A 23,247-nucleotide genomic window follows, 5' to 3' on the forward strand; every position below is an offset into this window, starting at 1 on the left:
CAGGCAGGGTGGTGCTGGGCACGCCACGCCCAAACAGGCCTCTTCCTAGGCCGGCCCATGTCTGAGCTGGATCCCATTGACAGATGGGGAGACTGAGGACCAGGGAAGGAGCGTGATGAAGCGGACCCAAGGCCGCTGGTGAAAGCGTAGTGGGAGAGAAACGGAACTGCGCTCCGGGCTCGGTGCTGTGCTTCCCGGGCCCACGGCGGCTCTGCAGCCCTTGCTGGGTGATGCCGCCGTTACTGTCTCGCGGTTGGGGACACCGGGGTCTTCTGCCTCCGGCACCTGAACCCTCCTCCCCTGTCCCCATGCAGCCTACTGAGATGCCCTTAGACACCTTGCCCAGGTGTGGGCAGCACTTGTGCGGATGTCTCTGCTGGTCGCTGGTTTAGGAAGCATGTAAAGGGCCAGGAATCCTCTTTTAAGAATTCAAAAATTGGCCCTAGGATTTCAAAGGGAATTTTCCGTGTGACTCTGTGAAAGCCCCTACGATAGTGTTACCAGACTCCCCCCTGCCCCCATCCCTGGGTCTCCTTCTGTCTCCTGGTTCCAGACCAAATGGAGTTCTTCCGCCAGGAACTGGCAGGAGGTGCTCCTCAGGCAAAGAGGGCAGAGCTGGGCTGTGGTCTGCTTTGCTCAACCGCCGTCCGGTACCTGGGGCGGGTCCTGTGTGACCGTCCCCCTGCTGCAGGCTTTAGTCCCACCGCACGGTGGGCTCTCAGGTCCGGGACCATGGCTCCGCTCTCGGCAGGCTCTGTCTAGCACCCGGGTGGCCCACAGTGGGCACCGTGGATGGGCAGCCCCACCCCACCATGGTCAGATCCCCTCATTTAGTCTTTCTCGGGCTGAACTTGGTCCAGATGAGGGCTCAGCTTCTGAAGTCAGACGCCCTAGTCCTGACTCAGGCAGCATCACACGCGGTCATCTCACGGGCAGCTCGGCCTGGGGCTTGAGCCTGCACGTCTGCAGGGTGGACAGCAGCTGTACCCCCAAAGGGCTTGGGGATAAAACAAGATACTGTGTCTGGGCTGCTTGGCACGGAGCGGGAGCTCTGCATCCAGCAGCTGTTACTCTTACTTCTTGAGAGGTTGAAGGACAAGTCCCCTAAAGGGCCATCGTCTAGAGGGGGACCACGTGAAAAGCAGAGCCCTCCAGAGGCTGCGAGGGGCCGGCTCTGCTCCCCCTGTGCTGTGGGGCTGTGGGGCAGGCTGGCAGAAAGGAGAGGTTGGGGCGCGGCCTGTCGCGCTCCCCGGAGTGGGGTGCCATTGCCTCGGGGCCGTCATATTCAGAGCTTCCCCTCTGGTTCCCTAGAGTTGAAGAGGACTTGGACCAGCTTCTGAACCTGGGGGCTGAGCCCACCCCCAAGCCCCAGCCTGAGTGTGAAGTGCCAGTGGCCGCTAGGCTGGCGCTTCCCAGAAAGCCAGCTGTCCCCCCCCGGGTGGGCCTGTCGGAGGCCGTGGTGGGGCAGCAGAAGCAGCAACAGATTCAAGCCATGGATGAGATGGACATCTTACAGTATATCCGGGACCACGATGCGCCCGGCCGGGCCGACCCCAGCCTCTTCTGACGCCCCCACCCCCTGGACTGGCCCTGGGCCGGCAGAGCCTCTCCCCGGAGCGATGTGGTGAGGTGGGCCCTGTGCCCTGCAGGGCCAGGACCTCTGTTCCCAGGGGAGGGGGGTGGACGCCCAGGTCATAGGACCCCTGTACTGCCTTGGGTTTTTGTCTTGTCTTGTTTGCCTGTGGGGTCATAGAACCCTGCAGGGCACAGAGAGAGAGGTCACCATAGGAATTGGAGCCCGAACTGTCTCAGCCACATGGATGTGGAGGGGAGAGCATGTGGGGTGCCTTGCTAACCAGGAGCTCAGCCCCCGGGATGAAGTTGAGACTGCAGGGACCCTGGGATGTCCTACTCAGGGCAGGGAAACTTTGTGTCCATTCGTGCCTACTGCATAGCAGGGAGGGTCCACCCAGCCTGGGAGTGGGGGCTGGAGTCCCTGGGCAGTGTGGCTCCTGGGGGCCTGCAGGATCCGAGAGGGTCCCCGGGGGATGGATGCTGAGGGGGTACCTGGGAGAGCCTGGTTGGGTGGAGTGTCCCTGAGCTGCCTCTGGTCCTCAGGTGCTAAGCAAGGTACCTTCCCATGTGCCCATCTTGAGGGAGACACGAGGCCCAGCCCTGCCTCTCTCGGGTGTGGACAGCCTGACAAGCCCCTGGTCGTCCTCCCTCCTTTCCCAGGGAATACCTGGCCAGACCATGGCCTCCGGGGGCCTCTGGCCATATGGCCAGTGTCCACCCTTGCAGCTCTGAGCAGCGTGGTCCGAACACTGCCTGGGCCTACAGCTAGGCCTACTCACGGGGGGCCTAGGTAGATGCTCCTGGCTACTGCTTGGAGCACTTTGTCCAGAGGTGGGTGGTGCCAGGCCTTCCCTGTCCCCCAGATCTGGACATGTTCACCGGCCTCTCAGCAGTGGAGACCGTCTCTCCAGGGAGAAGGAGCCCTGTGCCAGAGCAGGGCCAGTGCCTTAGACTTCCCTTGGACCCCCCACGCCCTGGCACCCGGGTCGAGGCATGGCACAGTGCTCAGGAAATTCTCAGTGAACGATGTTTAATAGAGCAAAGAATATCTTTTTAAATATATTCTTCATGTTCCGAACTAGTTTTTAATGAAACACGGTTTTTAGTGAAACGCAACCCCTGTTGTCCCTCGGCTTCTCCTGCTTGAAAGGACCCTGGAAGGGGGTTTGGAAGTAGGACCCCAGATGCTTTCCTGATCGGGGGCAACCGCAAGCCCTGAGGGAGGCCCCCAACCAAGCTGGTTGTTGGCCACCATCAGTCTCTAGTACCCTGCTCCTGCCCTGTGCCCAGACCCGTAGGGCGTGGGACCACCCCCTCTGCTCTGTCCTGCGTCTCTTGCACCCCGGCACCCTCAGCAGCTGTCCAGTCTGAGGAGGCTGCCCTCCCCCAGCCTGGGCCAGAGGGACGGGAAGTAGGCAGTCGTGAGGTCTGAGAGCTGCACACCTTCTCTGCCTTACCCGGGCTCCAAGGCCTCTCTCCCCAGGGCCCTGCGCAGGCTCCAGGGCTCCTCTCACCTGCCACTCCACTTCCCCTTTCAGCGCCAGGCCTTGGCGCCCCCACCCCGCAAGGCCTGGGAAGGAGTGAGTGCTGAGGGGAGGGCTGCCTCTCTGTTCTGCCACCACCACTCAGCGACTGTGACATCGGAGCAGGGGGCTCAGCTGCCAGGTGCCCGGAAGGGGTCATTCCAGTGTGGGTTCATCCACGCAGACTGGCCTCCTCCCTGGGGGCCTGGTGCTTCCTAGACACTTAAGTGAGGATGTGCACGTCCCCGGATAATGATGCTCGAACTGTGGCTGGTCCTCCACCGCGGGTCTGTGATCTGGTGAACCCATGACACCCAGTGATCTAATAAAGTTCATGTCAGTGACTCATTCCAGCATTTGTTAATGGTGGTTTTTTTCTGTGCCTGGACTAATGGGGAATGTTGGGGAGGGCGGGAGATTATCTTGTTAACAGTGGGCTCGGCAAGGGGAGCTGCCCTGGAAGGACCCTGGGGTCTGCCACGGCTCTACCCAGGCCCCCAGGCTGCTGCTCGGTAGGGTGAGTTGAGGCTAGAGGGAGAATTCCACTGTGTAAACTGAGGCAGAGGGGCCAGAGGCCCAGGCCCCAAAGGAATCATTGGGTCAGTAACTGGCCAGCCAGGATGCTTGGAAACAGTCTGGAAAGAGGACCCTTCCTTTCTCCGGGCTTACCGTCTCCTCATGGTGGGGACTGGCCTAGGCTTGGACTGGTCTTCGGCTCTTTAAGCTCCGACATCAAGTAAACCCACCCCTCCATACACACACCTGTCCTGGCCTCCTCACCCCTGCTGGAGCTCAGAGTCTGAGATGCTGCTTTGTGCCAGGACCCCAGAGGTCCTGGGCAGATGGCTGTGCGGACTGACAGCCACTGGAGAACTAGAACTAGTCCCCAGGAGCCAGCGAGGCCCTGAGCCGGGGCAGTCTGTGGGCCAACACTGGCCTCCTCCCACCACTTGGGTTTGGCTCTTGTAGCCAAGCTTGAATTGGGGTCTTGGCTCCCAAGGACAAACAGTTGGGCTCTTCTGAGAAGGACCCCACAGCCAAGAGCCTGTAGCTGAGAGCTCGCCAGACAAAACGGAGAGGTGGAACTGGGGGACAGCGGCCTTTGGAAGCTGCTGGGAGCTCCATGGGCAGGATGCGCCATCTGTGGCCGGAGTCCCCTTCCCTCCCGGCATTGTTCCTCTCGGGAAGCCAGGAACTCCAGTTCTGCTGGAAAGTCCCCCTCCTAGCTCCTGGCCTTGCCAGGCTGTGCAGTGGGGCTCTCTGGGGAGCACCCACCTTTCTGAGCTCTGGTGCCCCGTGTTCATGTCCGTGCAACTGTCCGGAACATTCCTTCTCCTCCACGAGCTCTGGCGGCTGCCCCAGAGCTCGAGTCCTCACACTGGATACAGACAAGAGAGCAAAAGTCCAGCCGCTTTTCAGGGCCCTCTGGCCTCAGTGCCTCACTGCCCCCTTGGCACCGTGTTGATACGCTCTGTGCGGAGATTAAACACCCAGCGTTAGGCTTTGGTTTGCCTCCACCCCTGGGATCTCCAGGGAGGCCTGGTGTGGGAAATCCTGCTCAGCCGTCCAGCTCCCCGGCCGTCCGGCTGAGCATACCCTGGGGAAGAGAGAAGGGCCCGGATGCTGGCCCCGACGGGGCAGCAGGCACCTCGCGGTCTGCTGGGGCTTTGCGTGGGTTGATGGCTGCCCAGAGCAGGCGTGGTCAACACCCAGAGCCTTTTTGAGTGGCTGACCTTTCAGTGTCAAGTTTTGGAGGGTACTATTCAGTGCAAACCCTGATCACTCCAAACCATTCCCCGTCAGCACCCTGAGGCCTCCCCGGTGGGGATCGTTGACTGAAGGACCCTTGGAGAAACCAGCCATCGGGCTCAGGGCATGGAAGGATCTAGGTTTCAGTCCAGCTGGGCTGTGTGACATCCTCTTACCCCACAGCCCACAGTGCCACGTGAAGAGACTCCCCTGGGCTCTCGTAAAGGGGCCAGCAGGACTCTGACGTCCTATTCGTGCTGGAAGAGTTTCCATGGGCTGGTCACTCGCGCATCGCAGGGGGACCCCTGCCCGGGACGAGCTGAACGCTGATGGGAAGCGGCCGGCTGTTGGGTGGGCGGTCAGAAGCTGCCGGCAAGCTCAGTTCGGCCCGGCATCCAGCCTGGGCACTGAGCACTCATTGCCAGGTGCTGAATACAGACAACGTGGTGAATGGAACGACGTGGTGAGTATAACCTGGAGGGCCGATGCTAATCCCGCTCCTGGCTGACCTCGGGCTCTTGTTCTCCATGGCTCACACTCAGGATAAAACCACAGCCTCTGGAGCGGCGATCATGGGCTGAGCCCGTAGCCTGGGTAAGCAGGAATCCCTCCTGACAACTTTCAGAGGTGCCAACGCATCTCTGCCAACTCAGCAGCCAGCAGCAGCCTCTAAATTGGTTTTTTAGTAAAGCTGAGTTAGCTCCCTCCAGCCCGACTGGCCAGTCCTGCCATCGATCCAGGGCGAAGCAGAGGGAGGCCAGGACCAGGCAGGAGGCCCAGCTTTGGGGCTCGGGGGACACAGGGAGCGAGAGATGCCATGAACGTCTCCTGAGCACCCATGGGGTACGGTACCTTTCCCAGGCACGACGGGTCCCAAAGATGGAGAACCATGAGCCATTAAAGCTGGATCTGCCATGAGCCGTGCTGAGCCCCCAGTTTTAGTTCTGTTCCATGGGCCTCCTGTCCAAACAGCAGACGCAGCTGAAGGAGGCACCCCCCTCCTGTGCAGCCTCTCACCCCGTCTTCCCTCCCCTCCAACACCTGCCCGCACAGAGTGTTGCGTGTGACCTGAGCCCAGCCTCCCGTCTGCTGTAACGAAGTGCCACAAACTGGGTGACTTGAAGCAACAGGAATTTGTTCTGTCCCAGTTCTGGAGTCCAGAAATCCGAAATCAAGGTGTTAGGAGAGCCGCACTCTCTCCTAAGGCTCCAGGGAGAATCCTTCCTTGCCTCTTCCGGCTTCCGGTGTTGCTGGCACTCCTTGGACTTCCTTGGCTTGTAGCTGCGTCCCTCCCATCGCTGTCTTCATGTGGCCATCTCTTCTGTGTCTGCTCTGGGTTTGTGTCCAAATTCCCTCTTGTAAGAATACCAGTCATTGGATTAGGACCCGGTATGATCTCATTTTACCTTAATGACACCTGCAAAGCCCCGATTTCCAAAGAAGGTCCCATTCACGGGTGCGGGTGGACATGAATTTTGGGAGGATGCTGTTTCACCCAGTATGGTTACTAAGGGCCTGGGACCTCCCGGCAGGCTGAAGTGATGATTTCCGCACCTCTACTGTCTGCTCCAGGGCCTGGCAAGGACCTTCTCTGAGGGCCCGTCGGCTGCCATCTGGAACTCACCATATAAGGTTTGGGAGACACTTAGGATAGCGTCTGATAGCGGACGCAGCCTCCGTCATCACTTGTGACCAGAGGTTAGTGTGTGACATGTGGAGCTCCAGGTCCTTCCCCACGCGGCCAAGGGCTGGCCTGACCCCCCTGGGCCACCGTGCCTTCTCTTCCCCGAGCGATGACAGGCCCAGATTGGGTCTCCGTTACTTCCTGTCCTGAGCCATGGGCTGTTAGGAGTAAGCTGAGGCAGGCAGCGTCCCATTCCGTCCCGTCACATCCTGGCCAGTGCCCTCCCTGTGGGCTCCGTGGCTATGGCAGCCAGGACCCTGTCTGTGCCGGGGAGTCTCTGTGGGCCGCCCGCCACGGGCCAGGGTCAGCGTTCTCGTTGGAGCTGCCACCCGAAATGTCAAAACCTCTTCGTCAACCGTTGCATCTCTTCACTGAATAGGGAAACCCCAAGCCTTACTAAGAAAACAACTCTTTGGGGCAACATGTAGCACACAGTGGCGAGTCAGCCGTGGTCGGAGCGGCCCCGGCTGACGGGGGGCTGTGTCCCCCTTCCTAGAGGGGTGCGCCGTGCGGAGGAGGCCTTTCCCGGCGGGGCCACAGCACCTCCTGCTCAGAACCCTGGCTCAGTGGAAACCCGACGGCTCTCCCAGGCCGCTGGCCGCCAGGGCTGCCCTCCGGCCGTCACCCCATCCTCTTCTCACTGGGCGTCTGAGGAAGCTGGAAAAGGCCGTGACAGAGCTGGTGGCAGGAAGCGGCCTCCAGAGCGTGAGGGCCACTGGCCCACTCACCAGGCGCCCGAAGGGGCCTCCCCTGCTCTCTCCAGTGGCTTTTCTTACTTGGTGAGATCTCTCTCGACGTCTCCACATTTTCCTTTGGTTTAATAGCTGATTTCCCCCGGCAAGTGCTGTTGGTCCCGGAAGGTGATCCTTCTAGATGACAGCGAAACAGCTGACGTCGTGTCTCCCTGTTTCTCAGACCATCAGGAGCAGCAGAGAGGCTCTGCTTGACCTGCCGGGGGCCCTCGGGCCTCACTTTACTGCCTGCTGAGACAGAATCTCAGACGAGATTCTCATCAGGCTCGTCCGGCTTTATGGGTGGCCCTGGGACAGGAACCCTGGCCCCCGCCGACTGTAAAATCCACGGGCACGGGAATGGAAAATGCTTCAGCACCTCGGTGAAAGTCTGGCAGTTTCTTCAAAGGTGAACATGAATTTACCATATGACCCAGCAATTCTACTTCTACGAATATACCCAAAGAGAGAGGGAAACGCATGTCCTCACAAAGAGTTGTAGACAAATGTTCACAGCTGGCGGATGGATAAGCAAAATTTGGACTAGCCACACTGTGGAATATTACTCAGCAATAAAAAAGAACGAAGTGCTGATGACTACACGACACGGACCGGTCTCAAAACCATCATGCTGAGCGAAAGATGCCCGACTCAAAAAGACCACAGAGCGTATGATTCTATTTCCCTGGCATTTCCACAAGAGGCAAATCTGCAGAGACGGAAAGTAGATTAGCAGTTGCGTCAGGCTAGAGGTCAAAACGAACAGTGACTGCAGATGGACGCAAAGGATCTTTTGGGGGGTTTGTTGCAATGATTGCACCATTCTATAAATCTAATGAAGTTCTTCTACTGCACATTTAAAATGGGTGAATTTTAGATTAAGTTATACCATTAAATTATACCTCAATAAAACAGTTTCACAAATTAACGACTGAATGAAACCAGCAAACCGACCCGCGGGCAGCAGAGCGCAGTGGCCGAAAGTGTGGGTCAGCTCTCTGCTCTCCCACCAGCCAGCTGTGTGTCCTGGGCCAGTTACCTACTCTCTCTGTGCCTCAGTGTCCTCACCTATAAATGGGGATAATAATCTGCTTCATTGGGGTCATTGTAAGGAGAAAATGATTTAATATTTGTAAAGTTCTTTGATCGGGACCTGACGCATAGTACACATTATATGTGAAGAACTGAAACTCCACCACGTTGTGACTCAGTTGTTTGTTGCACTGCAAGCAGGTCTAGGATTCAAGTGCTCCTTCTCACTCTTCTGAGAGTGAGAGCCAGACCTTTGGGGGAGAAAGGGGAAGCCGATGGGGCTTGCTGTATGAGGATGGCCAGAGGTGAGAGGCTGTGTTCTCTGCCAGCCTCTTGGCTTATCTGAGCCCATGTGCCACACGGGGCAACAGAGCCTATTCAGCCACTGCACGTAGGGTCGGGGTCATGGGCCACAGCTGTGGATCCACAGAGGGGATCCACAGAGATCCACAGAGGGGCCTGGTGGCTAGGGGCTCTGGGATGTGACCTGCGTCCTAGATCTGGATGGGCCGTGGAGGGTGACCAGAGGGAGGGCAGATGGAACATGCTGGAAACGAGCCTCTGGAGAAGACATCATTCTGATGGGGATTACTAGTAACACCTGCAGGGCCATGCATCAGGGAGCTCGTCCCAGCACACCCCGCACGCCAAAACAAGTACAGCTTTTCCCAGCACCATGGAGACGAGGAAATAAACACATTGTTTCCCTCTCCTGGCCCCTGACCTTTTGTACAGAGCCTCTGGCCAGGCGGGGCTGGGGCGGGAAAGTGGGGTGGAGAGAGGTTTCTGGCAGTCCTGGCTGCTTGTGGCCTGCCCAGACTGTGAAGAGGGCCTGGACGTGATGCCCCTTCCTCTTTATGCCTCGAGCCTCCTCCAGCTTCCTCATCTCCCAGGACTGGGGGTGGGGTTCCTGCATTCCCCTTTGAAAAGAAGCTACACCCACAAAGACATATGCAAATGCTCATAGCACCAGGATTCAGAACACACCCAACCGAAAGAAGGAACCCGCGTATCCACGAGCTGGTCAACAGATAAACCAACAAGGACACCCATACGGGGCAAAACTGCTCAGCAAAGAAAAGAAAAATGCTAACAGATACGACGACGTGGTGGATGTCAGACACAGACTAAGTGAAAGAAGCTAGACCCCCAAAACTGCAAACTGGGTGATTCCATTTATATGAAATTCTAGAAAAAGCAAAACTATAGTGACAGCAGATCAGTGGTTGCCAGGGGCTGGGGCTGGGCAAGGGTGCCTGAGGAAACTTTCTGAGGTGACAAACACTCTAAAATTTGAGCATGACTATAAACAAAACTCATTAAATTGTACACTTAAAATAGGGGAATTTTATTGCATGTAAATTGTATGTCCATAAAGCTGTTGAAAAAGGAACCATAGTACAAAACTAAACATACTCTTAACCCTTCAATCCAGCAATCCTACTCCTCGGTATTTACGCAAAGGAGTTGAAAACTTACATCCACACAAAAACCTGCACACCAATGTTTATAGCAGCTTTCTTCACGATTTCCAAACCTTGGAAGTATCCAAGTAACCAAGATGTCCTTCAGTAGGTGAATAGATAAACAAAGGGTGATACATCCAGACAATGGAATATTACTCAGCACAAAAAAGAAATGAATCATCGAGGTATGAAAAGACCTTCCTTCCATGGAGGAACCTGAAATGCATGTGAAAGAAACCAATCTAAACAAAGGCTCCACACCCTATGATCCCAACAACAGGACATTCTGCAAGAAGCACAACTATGGAGACAGTAGAAGGATCCGTGGTGACCAGGGACTGAGGGGAAAGAGGGAGGAACAGATGGAGCACGCAGGATGTTTAGGCAGTGAGACTACGCTGTATGATACTGTAAGGAGGGATACGTGTCATTCTACATTTGTGCAAACACATAGAATGTACACCACCACGAGCGACCCCTAATGTAAACCCTGGACTTTGTTGAGATGGTGGGTCTATGCAGGTTCATCATTTATAACAAACGTACCGCTCTGGCGGAGGGTGGTGATAACAGGAGAGGCTGTGTGTGCGGGCAGGAGGGGATGTCGGAACTCTCTGTACTTCCTATTTAATTTTGCTGTGAACTGAAAATTGCTCTAAAATGTAAAGTCTATTTTTGGGGCGCCTGCATGGCGCAGTCAGTTAAGTGTCTGACTCTTGGTTTCAGCTCAAGTCGTGATCTCAGTGTCATGAGATCAAGCCCAGTGGCTGACTAGCACAGAGTCCGCTTGGGTTTCTCTCTCTCCCTCGTCCTCTGCCCCTCCCCTCTCAAATAAATAAATAAATATTAAAAAAATAATAATTTTAGGGGCGCCTGGGTGGCTCAGTTGGTTAAGCGACTGCCTTCGGCTCAGGTCATGATCCTGGAGTCCCGGGATCGAGTCCCGCATCGGGCTCTCTGCTCGGCAGGGAGTCTGCTTCTCCCTCTGACCCTCCTCCCTCTCATGCTCTCTGTCTCTCATTGTCTCTCTCGCAAATAAATAAAATATTAAAAAAAAAATAAAATAAAATGTAAAGTCTATTTTTAAAAAGAGGAACCACAAGTTGAGGCTCATTAGCCCAGAAGCCCAGAAGCTGTCTGCCTCTCCAAGGGGTCAGCCCTGCTGCCCCAGGCCGGGCCCCATCTTCAGTGACACTCTCCACAGCCTCCAGGGAGCCCTGGGCTCCAGCTGAGGCTCACGAACATTTGGTTCATGGTGGTAGGGGTTCCTGGTCCAGCAGATGGGCAATCCTGAGGGAAGGAACTGGAGGCCCCCCATGAAGGGGAAAATGAGGGGTCAAAACCCCGTCAGCCTGGAAGCTCGGGCACTGACTGGCCTTGGTTCTTGGTTCTTGAAAGCTTTTCTCTCATCTGTATGATATTCATCTTTGTTTTCCTCCCTGTAGTTGTCCTGCACAGGCAGATGGAGAAGATTTATTGCAAGATGGCACAGTGCTTTTCGGAGGTGGGTGAGCTCCCCGGAGCAAATCATGAGGCAGCATGACCAGGTGTTCCTTCTTCTGTCTTCTCATGGAATGAAGCTGAGGGGCCTCGGTCCTAGGAAAACATGCTAGGGGCTCTCCCAAAGGCCATCAAGCTCCAGGGGCTTGGACTACATGGGCCCTCAAGAGAATGAACCTTGGGGCACCTGGGTGGCTCAATTGGTTGGACATCTGCCTTGGGCTAAGGTCATGATCCTGGGGTCCCTGCTCGGAGCGGGGGAGTCTGCTTCTCCCTCTGCCCCTCCCTGTGCTTGTGCTCTCTCTGTCTCAAATAAATAAATAAAATCTTAAAGAAAAAGAGAGAGAGAATGAACCTTCCTGGGAGGAAACTCAGTGGTCCACCAGGACCCCAGGAGCAGGCTTTGAAGTCTCAGTCCTGGCAAAGGCCTCCACCGGCTCTCCTTTTGGGTTGGAAAGTGCACGAACCTTTGCTTGCTGCGATCAAGGAAGTCCTGTTGTGTGGCTCTCGAGGGGTAGCGAGCCAAAGACTGCTCACGAGGCCCTGCAGCAAGTAGGGATGCTGGCGTGGGCAGGGTTGGGCCTCTGTCTCCCAGGAGAGTCTTATCCTGCAGTGGCATTGGACAGAGAGGTTTCGTTTTGTCCCGTGGTCAGCTACGCGCAGACGTGCTACGTGGCTGCATTTGAGGAGGTTTACACACGGGTACCTCATTTCCCTTGAATGGAAGCCTAAGGTGTTATTTTTGCTAATAAGTGAGAAGCAGCTCCTGCTGGTGTCCCTGCCTGTTCCTGAAGGAATTTTTCTCTTGGCATTGGTGTCTTTGGGCTCAGCTTGCGGAAGATGCCCTTAGACCTGAGGCTTAAGGGTCCCAAGTTTAGAGAGAAGAGAGGAGGGAGCCCCAAGCCTGAACCCAAGAACTGGGTCCCCAGGCTCACGTGGAGATCAGAACAGACGTGCTGTAAAGATGACGCAGCACTTGGTGAAGCCCCCCGGCCAGCCCCCAGGTCTGCCCCTCTTCCTCCTCGCGCTGGGCCCTCATCCCCACCGGCCACTCACCTCTGAAAGGCCCTGCTCTCTGGAGGGGCTTAGCTCATTGTAATTATTCCGGTTCTTCGAAGAACATGAATTTGCTCATGTTTTTTAAGTCTTTTGAAGTTAATTTTGATCATTTAGATTTTTCTAGAAAGCTGTCCAGATGTCAAATACGTATCATGTTCTTTTATAACTTTAAACATTGTCTTCATGTTGGTGGCTATTTTCATTTACTGCTATTTTAATTTCTAGGTTTTTTTATTGTCTCTCTTTTTTTTTTAAGATTTTATTTGTTTGTCAGAGAGAGAGACACACAAGCAGGGGGAGCTGCAGGCAGAGGGAGAAGCAGGCTCCCCGCTGAGCAGGGAGCCCGATGCGGGACTCGATCCCAGGACCCTGGGATCATGACCTGAGCCGAAGGCAGACACTTAACCAACCGAGCCACCCAGGCGTCCCTTTATTCTCTTTTTTTAGTTGGGTATATTTGTCAGAAATTTATTCTGTTCATCTTTTCAAAGAACTGGTTTTTGGTTTTAAGGATCTATTTTACTTCTTTTCCATCTAATTCATTAACTTCCACTTTAACTTGATCCATTTCTCCTTTTCGTTTTGTTTTGGGGTTTTTTGTTTTTTGGGGTTTTTTTTAGTTCTTTTTTTTAGAATCACATTTTTAATTTACTTTCCCTTTTTTGTTGTTACTTTCAAAAATATGTAAGGCTACAGAATCTTCTCTGGCACAGTTTGGGTCACTGCCCACAGATTTCATAATCCTTTCATTTTTATTAATTTTTTAGTAGTCTAAATTGGACGTTTTTATTTCCTGTTTAAAAGTGAGGAGCTATTTTATTTATTTATTATTATTTTTTTAAATTTATTTATTCATGAGAGACAGAGAGAGAGAGAGAGAGGCAGAGGGAGAAGCAGGCTCCCAAGGAGCAGGGAGCCCGATGCGGGACTCGATCCCAGGACCCCGGGATCATGACCTGAGCCGAAGGCAGACGCTTAACCATCTGAGCCACCCAGGCGCCCGTGAGGAGCTATTTTAAATACTAGTAGTGTTGATGTGTTTGTGCTTTTGCTTCCAAGGTTTTATCACTATTATTATTATTATCCATCTGTGATTCATTTCTAGTCTTATGGCATTATGGTCTGGAAATAGGGATCTGTATGATTTCTGCTTTCTATAATTTAAAAATTTTTCTTTACAGCCTAGCACTTAACTAACTTTTATAAATGTTCAATGGGTATTTTAAAATATATATTCCTATTGTAGAATATATGGAATTTTAAAATTATTGATTATGTTTCTCAGAATTCTATATTCTTATTTACTCTGGGTCCACCTGACCCATCGTTTCTGAAGGGGCATACCACCGTCATGATGGTTTTGTCCAATTCTCCTGGGAATTATTGGTGCCAATCCTGGCCGAGGATCCCCCACAGGCTCTGGCCTGGTCTCAGAGAGGTGCTGAGGGCTCCCATGAGGGTATGACCTCACATAATGGTGCTAGACTCATCTGGCTTGTTTCTGGACTTACCCTCCAAGCTTGCCTTTTCTGTGGCTCAAATCACTGTCTTCACAGAGGTGCCTGGCTTCAGGGGCCTGGGCATCACTGTGGGCACTTACAGGATTTCTCTCCAGCTAAGAGGGAAGGGAGCAAGAGGTCCTGCCCACAAACAGACGTTTTCCTGCCAAGTCAGCAGCCTCCACCTGCCACGGAGCCAGGTGCCCTATAACACCTGTGTCTCTTGGATGGCCATCAGTTCTCTCTGGGCACCTGCCAGTCAGACCAGCAAGAACTGGTGATTTGGCCATCCTCTGGCCAGGCAGGCCCAGACATAAACATAAAATGTGTATCAAATTGCAAGGAACCCTGAATAGCTAAAACAATTTTGCAAAAGAAGAATAACATTGGAGGATTCACACTTCCTGATTTAAAAACTGCTACAAAACTACATTTATTAAAATAGTGTGGCGAGAATGCAAACTGGTACAACCACTCTGAGGACAATTTGGAGATTCCTCAAAAAGTTAAAAAGAGAACTATCCTACTACCCAGCAACTGCACTACTAGGTATTTACCCAAAGGATACAAAAATACTGATTCAAAGGGGCACATGCACCCCGATGTTTATAGCAGCAATGTCCACAATAGCCAAATTATGGAAAGAGCCCAAATGTTCATCGACTAATAATGGACAAAGAAGATGTGGTGTATATATACAATGGAATATTACTCAGCCATCAAAAAGAATGAAATCTTGCCATTTGCAACGATGTGGATGGAGCTAGAGTGTATTATGCTAAGTGAAATAAGTCAGAAAAAGACAATTATATGATCTCATTCATATATGAAATTTAAGAAACAAAACATATGAACATAGGGGAAGGGGATAAAAAAGGAGGCGAAACTCTTATCTATAGACAACAAACTGAGGTTGCTGGAGGGATGTGGGCAAGGGATGGGCTAGATAGGTGATGGGTATTAAGGAGGGCACTTGTTGTGATGAGCACTGGGTATTGTATGTAAGTGATGAATCACTAAATTCTACTCCTAAAACCAATATTACACCAGATGTTAACTAACTAGAATTTAAATTTAAAAAATTGAAAAATATATACCAGAGTTTAAGCAAAATAGTGTGGTACTAGTACGAGGATAGACATATAGATCAATGGAATGGACTGAGAGTCCAGAAATAAATCCATATATCTATGGTCAATTGATTTTTGACAAAGGTGCCAGGAACATTGAATGCAGAAAGAATAGTCTTTTCAACAGAAGGTGCCAGAGAGGATATCTACATGCAAATGAATGCACTTGGATCCTACCTCACATCATGTACAAAAATTGTCTCAAAATGGATCAAAGACCTAAATTAATATAAAGCTAAATCTATAAAATCCTTGGGAAAAAACCATAAGGGCAGATTTTCATGACCTTGGATTTGGCAATGGATTCTTGGATATGCCCCAAAAACATAAGCAGCAAAAGAAAAAATAAATTTAATGTCATCAAAATTAAGGGAGGTCATGCTTCAAAGGACATCACCAAGAGAGTAGAACATTTACTCAGAGAATGGGAGAAAGTACTTGTAAACCATATATGTGATAATGATCTAGTATCCAGAATGCATAATGAGCTCTTACAACTCAACAATACAATAAATAATTTAAAATTGCCCAGAGGACTTTGACAGGCATTTCTCCAAAGAAGATATACAAATGGCACATGAAAATATGCTCAACACCAATAGTCATCAGGAAAACGCAAATCCGAACCACAATGAGATAACCATTTCACACTCACTAGGATGGCTTTAATTTAAACAGATTGGAAAAATAACAAGTTTGTGAGGCTATGGAGAAATTGGAACCCTCACACACTGCTGGTGGGAATGTAAAATGGTACAGCTGGCGAGGAAAAAAAATGGTGGTTCCCCAAAAAGTTCAACAAAAAATGATTGTAATATCCAGCAATTCCCCTCAAAGGTATATGCCCCAAAGAATTGAAAACAGGTGTTCAAACAAAACTTGCACAAGCATATTCATGGTAGAGGGGCGCCTGGCTGGCTCAGCTGGTAGAGTATGTGACTCTTGATCTCAGGGTTGTGAGTTCAAGCTCCATGTTGGGTGAAGAGCCTACTTAAAAATAAATAAAAATTTTAAAAATTAAAGAATATTCATGGTAGCCCCATTCATAAAATCGCTCACAGATAGAAACAGCTGAAATGTCCATCAGCTGATGGATGAATAAACAAAAGGTGGTAGATCTGCACAGTGGAATATTATTCAGCCAGAGCGCGTCAGCCCATGAAGTACTGATATGTGCTCCAACATGAGTGAACCTTGAAGACATTAAGCTGAGCAGAAGAAACCGAACACAAGGCCACATGTTGTATGAAGCCATTTATATGAAATGTCCAGAATGGGAAAATCCGTAGAGACAGAAAGTGGATTCGTGGTTGCCAGGGGCTAGGGGTTGGAGAAATGGGGAGTGCCCATTTCTGTCTGTGTAATGACTATCGCTCTTCTTTTGGGGTGATGAAATGATCAGAAGTAGATAGTTGTGATGGGCGTACAACGTTGTGAATGTACCAACCCACTGGATTGTACACTGTAAAATGGCTAAAATGGTAAATTTTACGTTATGTGTGTTTTACCACACACACAAAAGTGTACCTAAGGCATGTTGGGAAACAAGCCCAGCAAGGGAGTTGGCCTTGCCTGCCAGGACAAGAGGCCATGGAGTCACTAGATGATGGGGAGCAGAGGGGTGGCGGGGAACCCAGGGGGCCGTGGAGGATGGAAGGCGTGAGGCAGATGGAGGAAGGGGGGCAGCATGTTTCAACAGCTGATGTTGAAATCCTGGCCACTGGAGTGCAGGCCTCCCAGGTTTGAGAAGCCCGTGTGTGTTTGCGCGTTTCCTGGGAATGATATGGGCTGGGACTTGTCTTTCTTGGCTGCTTCTAAACCAAAGACAAGCTCTCCCCTGGTTTGGCAGGAAACCTGTGAAGTTATTGCCAGACATCTGTTTCATTTTCCTTGGCAACAAAAGACATCCTAAGAGATAGACTCAAGGCTTAGAATTAGGGATGTCCATAATGCTTTCTCCTTCTCTCCCATGGGAGTTGAAACCCAAGCTCCAAAGCTCAAGTTGAGAGAGGGCCAGACCTGGGCTGGGGGGAATGGAGCTCCTGGAAGAAGAAATGAGTGAGGTGGGAGGGAGGGAGAGGGGAGGGCAGCTGCACAACCAGGCCAGGCGCAAGCAAACTCTGGAAATCCAGAGTCTAGAGCAGGAGTCCTTTGTGGGGGACGGGGGTGGAGGAGACCCCTCTCCCTGTGACCTGCTTGACTTCTGAAATGGAGAAACCGGGAGACCAGTCCGGGAGAAAGAGCATGGGCTTTGGCATCAGGCAGGCTGCTTTGAATCCCAGCGTGCTTACTCTCCGAGTGACCTTGGGCAAGTCTCTGGGCTCCCATCTGTAGAAGGGGAAATAACATCTACCTCATCAAGTTGTTGCTGGGATTAAGTGCGGGAACACACTTGAACAGTGAGCGGAGCGGAGCACACTAGAGGGGGTCCGTGAATGTATCTGAATCCGCCAGAGAACTGGGCTGGGGAGGCCACTGTGGCCGGGCCTGCCCATCTCTGTGCCTCTGTCCCCTCATCTGGAACAGCAGCGGCCTCGCACTGACTTTCTATAATTTTACGACTAAGAACTCCAGACCCAGGCTGTTCCTGGGGATTGTTAAAAAGTAGGGCAGCTTATGGGGCGCCTGGGTGGCTCAGTCGGTTAAATATCTGCCTTCGGCTCAGGTCGTGATCTCGGGGTCCTAGGACCGAGCCCCACATGGCATCAGGCCCCTTGCTCAGCGGGGAGCTTCTCCTTCTCCCTCTGCCCCTTCCCCCCTCTCGTGCTCACTCTCTCTCAAATAAATAAATAAATAAAATCTTTAAAAAAAAAAGTAGGGCAGCTTATCTAGGGCCTGAGAGACACACAAGGTGTAGACTGAAAAGCTCTTCATTTCTCAGCTGAGGTTCAAGCAATGAAATGACCACTGACAGGCAGACAGCCACCTCTCTGACCATCCCAGGCCCACCCTGGGCCAGGCTCCCTGGGGAACAGGGGTGGAAAAAGTGGCCCCAGCTACACTCCTGCCTTCCAGCACCTTCTCTGAGTTTCTGAGACCTGTAAAGTCTGAAGTACTGTTATTTAAATATTTAAACATTAACAAGGCCGGGCGCCTGGGTGGCTCAGTTGGTTAAGCGACTGCCTTCGGCTCAGGTCATGATCCTGGAGTCCCAGGATCGAGTCCCACATCGGGCTCCCTGCTCGGCGGGGAGCCTGCTTCTCCCTCTGACCCTCCCCCCTCTCATGTGCTCTCTCTCTCTCATTCTCTCTCTCAAATAAATAAATAAAATCTTTAAAAAAATAAAAAATAAACATTAACAAGGCCAATGGCAGTCAATTCCCATAAAGAGAATCTGCAAGTCCCAGTCATTTAGGAAAGGTGGGGGTGGGGGACTTTGGAGGGCCCTCCAGAAAACAGCAGGGTCTGTCCCTACTGAGTGCCAGCCCTCTTAGGACCAGCACGAGCCCACCGTGCATCTAATATCACTGTCTCCATTTTAGGGAGGTGAAGGGACTCGCGTAAGAAGGTTACCCAGCAGGGAAGTGGCTGAGCTATAGTTTCAATGCATCTCTGCTGCTATGTAGACCTGGGTTGCCAAGAACACTCAGTCTACTGAGTGGGCCAAGCATGGCGACTTCCCAGGATTTTTTAACAAGCTTTGTGTGAGAGATAATTCACATACTATACAATTCTTCCACTTAAAATGTACAATTCACTGGTTCTTATTATATTCACAGAGTTGCACAACCATCCCCACAATAAATTTCAGAGGGTTTTTCATCACCTAAGAAACCCCACACTCTTTGGCTACCATATGCCAGTCTCCCCAACCCCCCTAGACCTAAGCATTCAATCTATTTCTGTCTTCTATACATTTGCCCATTCTGGACATTTCATATAAGTAAAACGATCAAATATATGGCTTTTTTTCCTTGCTTCTTTCACCTAGCGCAATATTTTCAAGGGTCCTCCATGTTCTAGCATGTGTCAGCATTTCATTCTTTTTATGGCCAAATAATATTCCCATGTATGGCTAGACCACACTTTGGTTATCCATTTATTAATTGATGGACATTTGGGTTGTTTCTACCTTTTGACTATTATGAATAACATTGCTCTGAATATTCACACACAAGTTTTTGTGTAGACACATGTGTTCATTTCTCTTCGATATATACCTGCAGTAGAATTGCTGAATCATATGGTAGTTCTATGTTTAACTTTTTGAGGAATGCCAGACTGTTTTCCCAAGTAGATGCAACACTTTACATTCCCAGCAGTGCTGGGTGAAGGCTTGGGTTTTTCTACATCCTCCCCAACACTTGTTACTATCTGTCTTTTCATTATAGCCATCCTCGTGAGTATGAAGTGGTATCTCATTGTGCTTTTGATTTGCATTTCCCACTAATGATACTGAGCATCTTTTCATGTGCTTATTAGCCATTCCTATATCTTCTTTGGAGAAAGATCTATTCAGATTCTCTCCCATTTTGTAATTGGATTGTTTGACTTTTTATTATTGAGTTATAAGGGGTCCTTATATACTCCAGATATAAGTCCCCTATCAGATCTATGACTTGCAAGTATTTTTTCCCATGCTGTAGGCTACCTTTTCACTTTTTCCATAGTGTCCTTTGAAGCACAGAGGTTTCAAATTGTTATGAAGCCCAGTGTATTTTGTTTTTCTTTGGTAGTGTATACTTTTGCTGTCATAGACTTCCCTGTTTTTTAAAGCAATATTTAACATAGAGAAATATGCCCATACAAAAACAGCAAAAGCTATTGATTCTCTTTTTTGTTTTTTCAAGCTAAGACTTTTAAAGGTTTTTTTTTATTGATACTACACATTGATCCAAACATAATTTGATACTACTTATGGAAATTCAAATAAGAAGGATACTATACATAAAGAATTCTAGGCAAAATGAAAGTATGCATCTCAGAGAACTAAGGGTAAAGTCAGTGTGTGAATTACATACACAGGGCTTCCTAGTGGCCAAAACAAAGAGGAAAATGCAATTATAAAGTTATAAGATTCACAGGCCAATGGCATAAAAATCTATCTATAGCTTGAGGGAGGCCTCCCTTTTCCTGGCACAGAGGCCAGAAAGAAATTTCTCCTATGGCTCCTCCTAAGGGGAGAATGTGTTTGGGCTCATCAGCTAGAAGAGAACACACATATAATGTCCCCAATAACCTATTTATCCACAACCGAATTCCCTTCCCTTCATGTTTCCAGACCCCTGTCTCTTCCTGCCAACCATTTTGCCCCACGTGAAATTGTCCTTGTAGTCATCTTTTTACAAAACACCAATATCAGTACCTCACTTCCCTTCTTGAAATTCTTCAATAGCCCCCAGCTGCCCTTAGGATAAAGTCCAAGCTCTTTAACTTGACTTATGTGATGCTACATGATTTGACCCCAGCCTACAGGAGCCGGTAATTTTGAACACGTCCCCAACTCTGGATCTTAGCTTGTCAGGGCCTCCACTTTGAAGCCTCACTCAGCTCTCTGTTCTCTTAATTCACTCACACTTTTAACAAGTACACTGTCTACATCTTTTTCCAAGGTGACAGCAGATTTGAAGCACCAGACTAGAAAGAACGGGAAAGAGTTGCTCTAGGCAGGATGCTCATACTACCAGTTTCTCAGCAGTGGGACAGACTGAAAAATTACAAAAAGCAGGTCTAGGTACTCAATAAATTGGGTAATCTGAGGCCATTCATTCACCACACGTACAAACACTCTGCTCATCCAATAGCCCTGCCGATCAGCCTCTGCCATAATACGGTAGAATTTGGACCGTTCACAATGATAAAGCTAACGATAAATTCTTTTCATTGCACTGTTGTAATACCGCCTGAGGATATGCAGTATCATTTAGAATAATTTCCTTATATACTGGTTGATGCAAAATTTTAAAAATATATATTTGTTCTTGAGTTAATATTACATTATAAATATTAGAATATAAATATTCTTTATAAGAAAACTTGACCCTCCAAATCAATGTCCTCTCATGAATTTTATTAACTGAAGTTTGATTACAGAGGGGAAGGATGACCACCCTCTAATTCTCTGTACCAATGTTTAAGAAAATAAAAGTTTTTAGAAATACAAGAGAAATCAATATATGTTCATTATAAAAAAAAAAAATACAGATAAACCAAAAGAAAAAAATGACACTTTCCAAAGATAATCACTGGCAATATTTTAAAATATTTTCTTCTGTATTTTTACTGTGTGTACATATATGTATATATGTAAATGATTTATATATATATATATACACACGATGTACATATATATGTGATTTTTTTTTTTAAATGTCATCTCATGGACAGATTTTGTAACTTGTTTCTGTGTACTATGAGGACGTCAATGCAATAATATCATGAACGTTGGTGTGTGCGTGAGTGCGGGCCGGGCTGTGGTTTGGCCACACTGTGCTTTATGTAACCATCTATTGGACATTTGGGTGTTTCTCATTTTTCTCCTCCTCCTCTGATTCTGGGCTCAGGATGACTTGGAGGCTGATGCTGGAACCATTCTGTTTGGTGTACTGGGCTCTCTGTGGCTTGAAAACATGGTGCATCTCCTGGTAGGGCCATTTCGACTTGTAATAATGGTGCTTTGTGGCTTAATGAGAACAGGGCTCTATTAATCCCTCTTTGTCTGACCTCAGCCAACCTCGCTCTCAGTGAAAGCAGGATTCTTAGGCCCTGGGGACCCTATTGAGCTGTTGTCATAGCAATTGGTGCCGGGGGCAGGGTCACTGGGCCAATGTCCCTAACCAGACCATCTCTGTCTTAATGACACACACAGGTCACGGCTGTTCAATCCCCAACTCGGAGAGAGACATGACTAACCCTACTGCTATGCCAGTGTTTGTCCTGACTGCCACGAGGCTGGGGGCCCCTGAAGGCTTTCGGAGGCCTGGCATACTCTCCCCAGGAAGGGCAGCTCAGCTCACCTGCCCAAGGAGCCCCTGGGCTGCTCTGCTGTCCCCCACGGCCCTGGAACCATGCCCAACCCTCTGCACACTTGCAGCTCAGAGGACATTGCAGCTGCAGTGAGCCCTGCCCACCTTGAGAAGGCCCGGGGGAAGCCAGAGGGACAGGCCATTTGCTGCCTCACACAGCGAAGCTTCTTGGTACCTGATGTCAGGGCTGGAAGGACCTTGGAGACTATCGGGTCCACCTCCCCGTTGTAGAGATGGACAAACTGAGGCCCAAGGAGCCAGATCTGATTCCAAACCACCTGACAAGTCAGGAGAACTGTCTGAACCAGTCAATCCCGACTCCCATCTCGAAATAGGAACATGTTTGGAGTCAACTGTAAGACAGTTGATATTTTTATGGGAAGTTCTTTAAGTTATTTTTTTATTATTATTATTACCCAAGTACTCCATGAATACATTTTCCTTAGGGGGGAAAAAAAAGAACATTGCAGAGAAGGTTCAAAGTTCCTTTGGCCTCTGTCTCCAGTCCCAGTTCTCTCCCCGGAGACAGACTCCCAGTTTGGAATGTATCAGAATCTGACTTTAAAGTACCCACATCTCATTGGCTTTACCTAGGTGGCCAGGGTGATTGGGGTGATGCAGGCTCATGTCCCCAGCTGGGCATGAATCCAGGCGGCACCCTGTGGCTGGGAGCATTGCCCACGTGAGAGACATTTCCCTGGCCCCCGGGGGAGAAGGGAGTGTGGGACATACCAGCACAGCTGTGTCCTGGCTCAGCCCTGGGCTGTAACAGCTCCTCCATCTTCTTGCCCCAGTTCCTGTTTTGGAATCCCAACAGCCCCTGCTACTGGCCTGGCTTGGATGCCAGGAGCCTGAGCAGAAAAATAGAAACTTTTCCAGCAGAGTTTAGTAATCTCTCCAATAGGCCACGGGCCCCAGGGACTGGTGCTCACTCAGGCTTCAGGTCCCTGTGCCCCTCTTGCGTGTCCACACACCCCCACCCCATTCCAGCCATTCCCCAACCTGACCCGACCTCCCCAGCATCTGTCCCCTCCCTCCCATATGCCAGGGAAAAGCTCAGCGGACCATCCCAGGAACCCATGCAAAAGGAGGGAGGTTTCAAAGAAGAATTTAAAGAGCACAGCAATGTACCCGAAGTAGTCAGTCTTAATGTGGAGGAAAGGCTGACCCTGGAGGCAAGAGACCGGGAGGAAAGAGGCTTTCCAGGCCCCCCTACCGTGCAATGTTGTAACATAGCAGAGGTCTGCGGCTGGGAAACAAAGCCGCTCCTTTTCCCGCGAACTTCTCTCAGTCCCAATCTTTGAGAACCTCCTAGAATTTCGGGACACACTGTT

General features: G+C 50.4%; 1 protein-coding gene and 1 long non-coding RNA gene across 3 annotated transcripts in view; both read left to right on the forward strand.

Annotated features, from left to right (window-relative positions):
- HS1BP3 (HCLS1 binding protein 3) overlaps positions 1 to 11,573 on the forward strand; it is a 37,705-nt gene extending 26,132 nt beyond the window's left edge. Inside the window, exon 7 of one of the 2 annotated variants that reach the window (XM_081797132.1) lies at positions 11,206 to 11,573. In XM_081797132.1, the coding sequence (XP_081653258.1) occupies positions 11,206 to 11,272 (67 nt within the window). In that variant the 3' untranslated portion in view covers positions 11,273 to 11,573. Of the gene's footprint in view, positions 1 to 1,311; positions 3,447 to 11,205 lie in introns of those variants that run through there. The other variant, XM_006746270.3, reaches the window with a different exon arrangement.
- A 5,476-nt stretch (positions 11,574 to 17,049) lies between these two features.
- Positions 17,050 to 20,506, forward strand: LOC145715979 (uncharacterized). The gene is made up of 2 exons (XR_014138304.1): positions 17,050 to 18,033; positions 18,252 to 20,506. It is a non-coding gene; the product is annotated as an uncharacterized LOC145715979 (long non-coding RNA).
- The last annotated feature ends 2,741 nt before the right edge of the window (positions 20,507 to 23,247 follow it).

This window comes from Leptonychotes weddellii, chromosome 10 (assembly GCF_054177405.1).
Source record: "Leptonychotes weddellii isolate Sample4059 chromosome 10, ASM5417740v2, whole genome shotgun sequence".
Taxonomy (NCBI): Eukaryota; Metazoa; Chordata; class Mammalia; order Carnivora; family Phocidae; genus Leptonychotes; species Leptonychotes weddellii.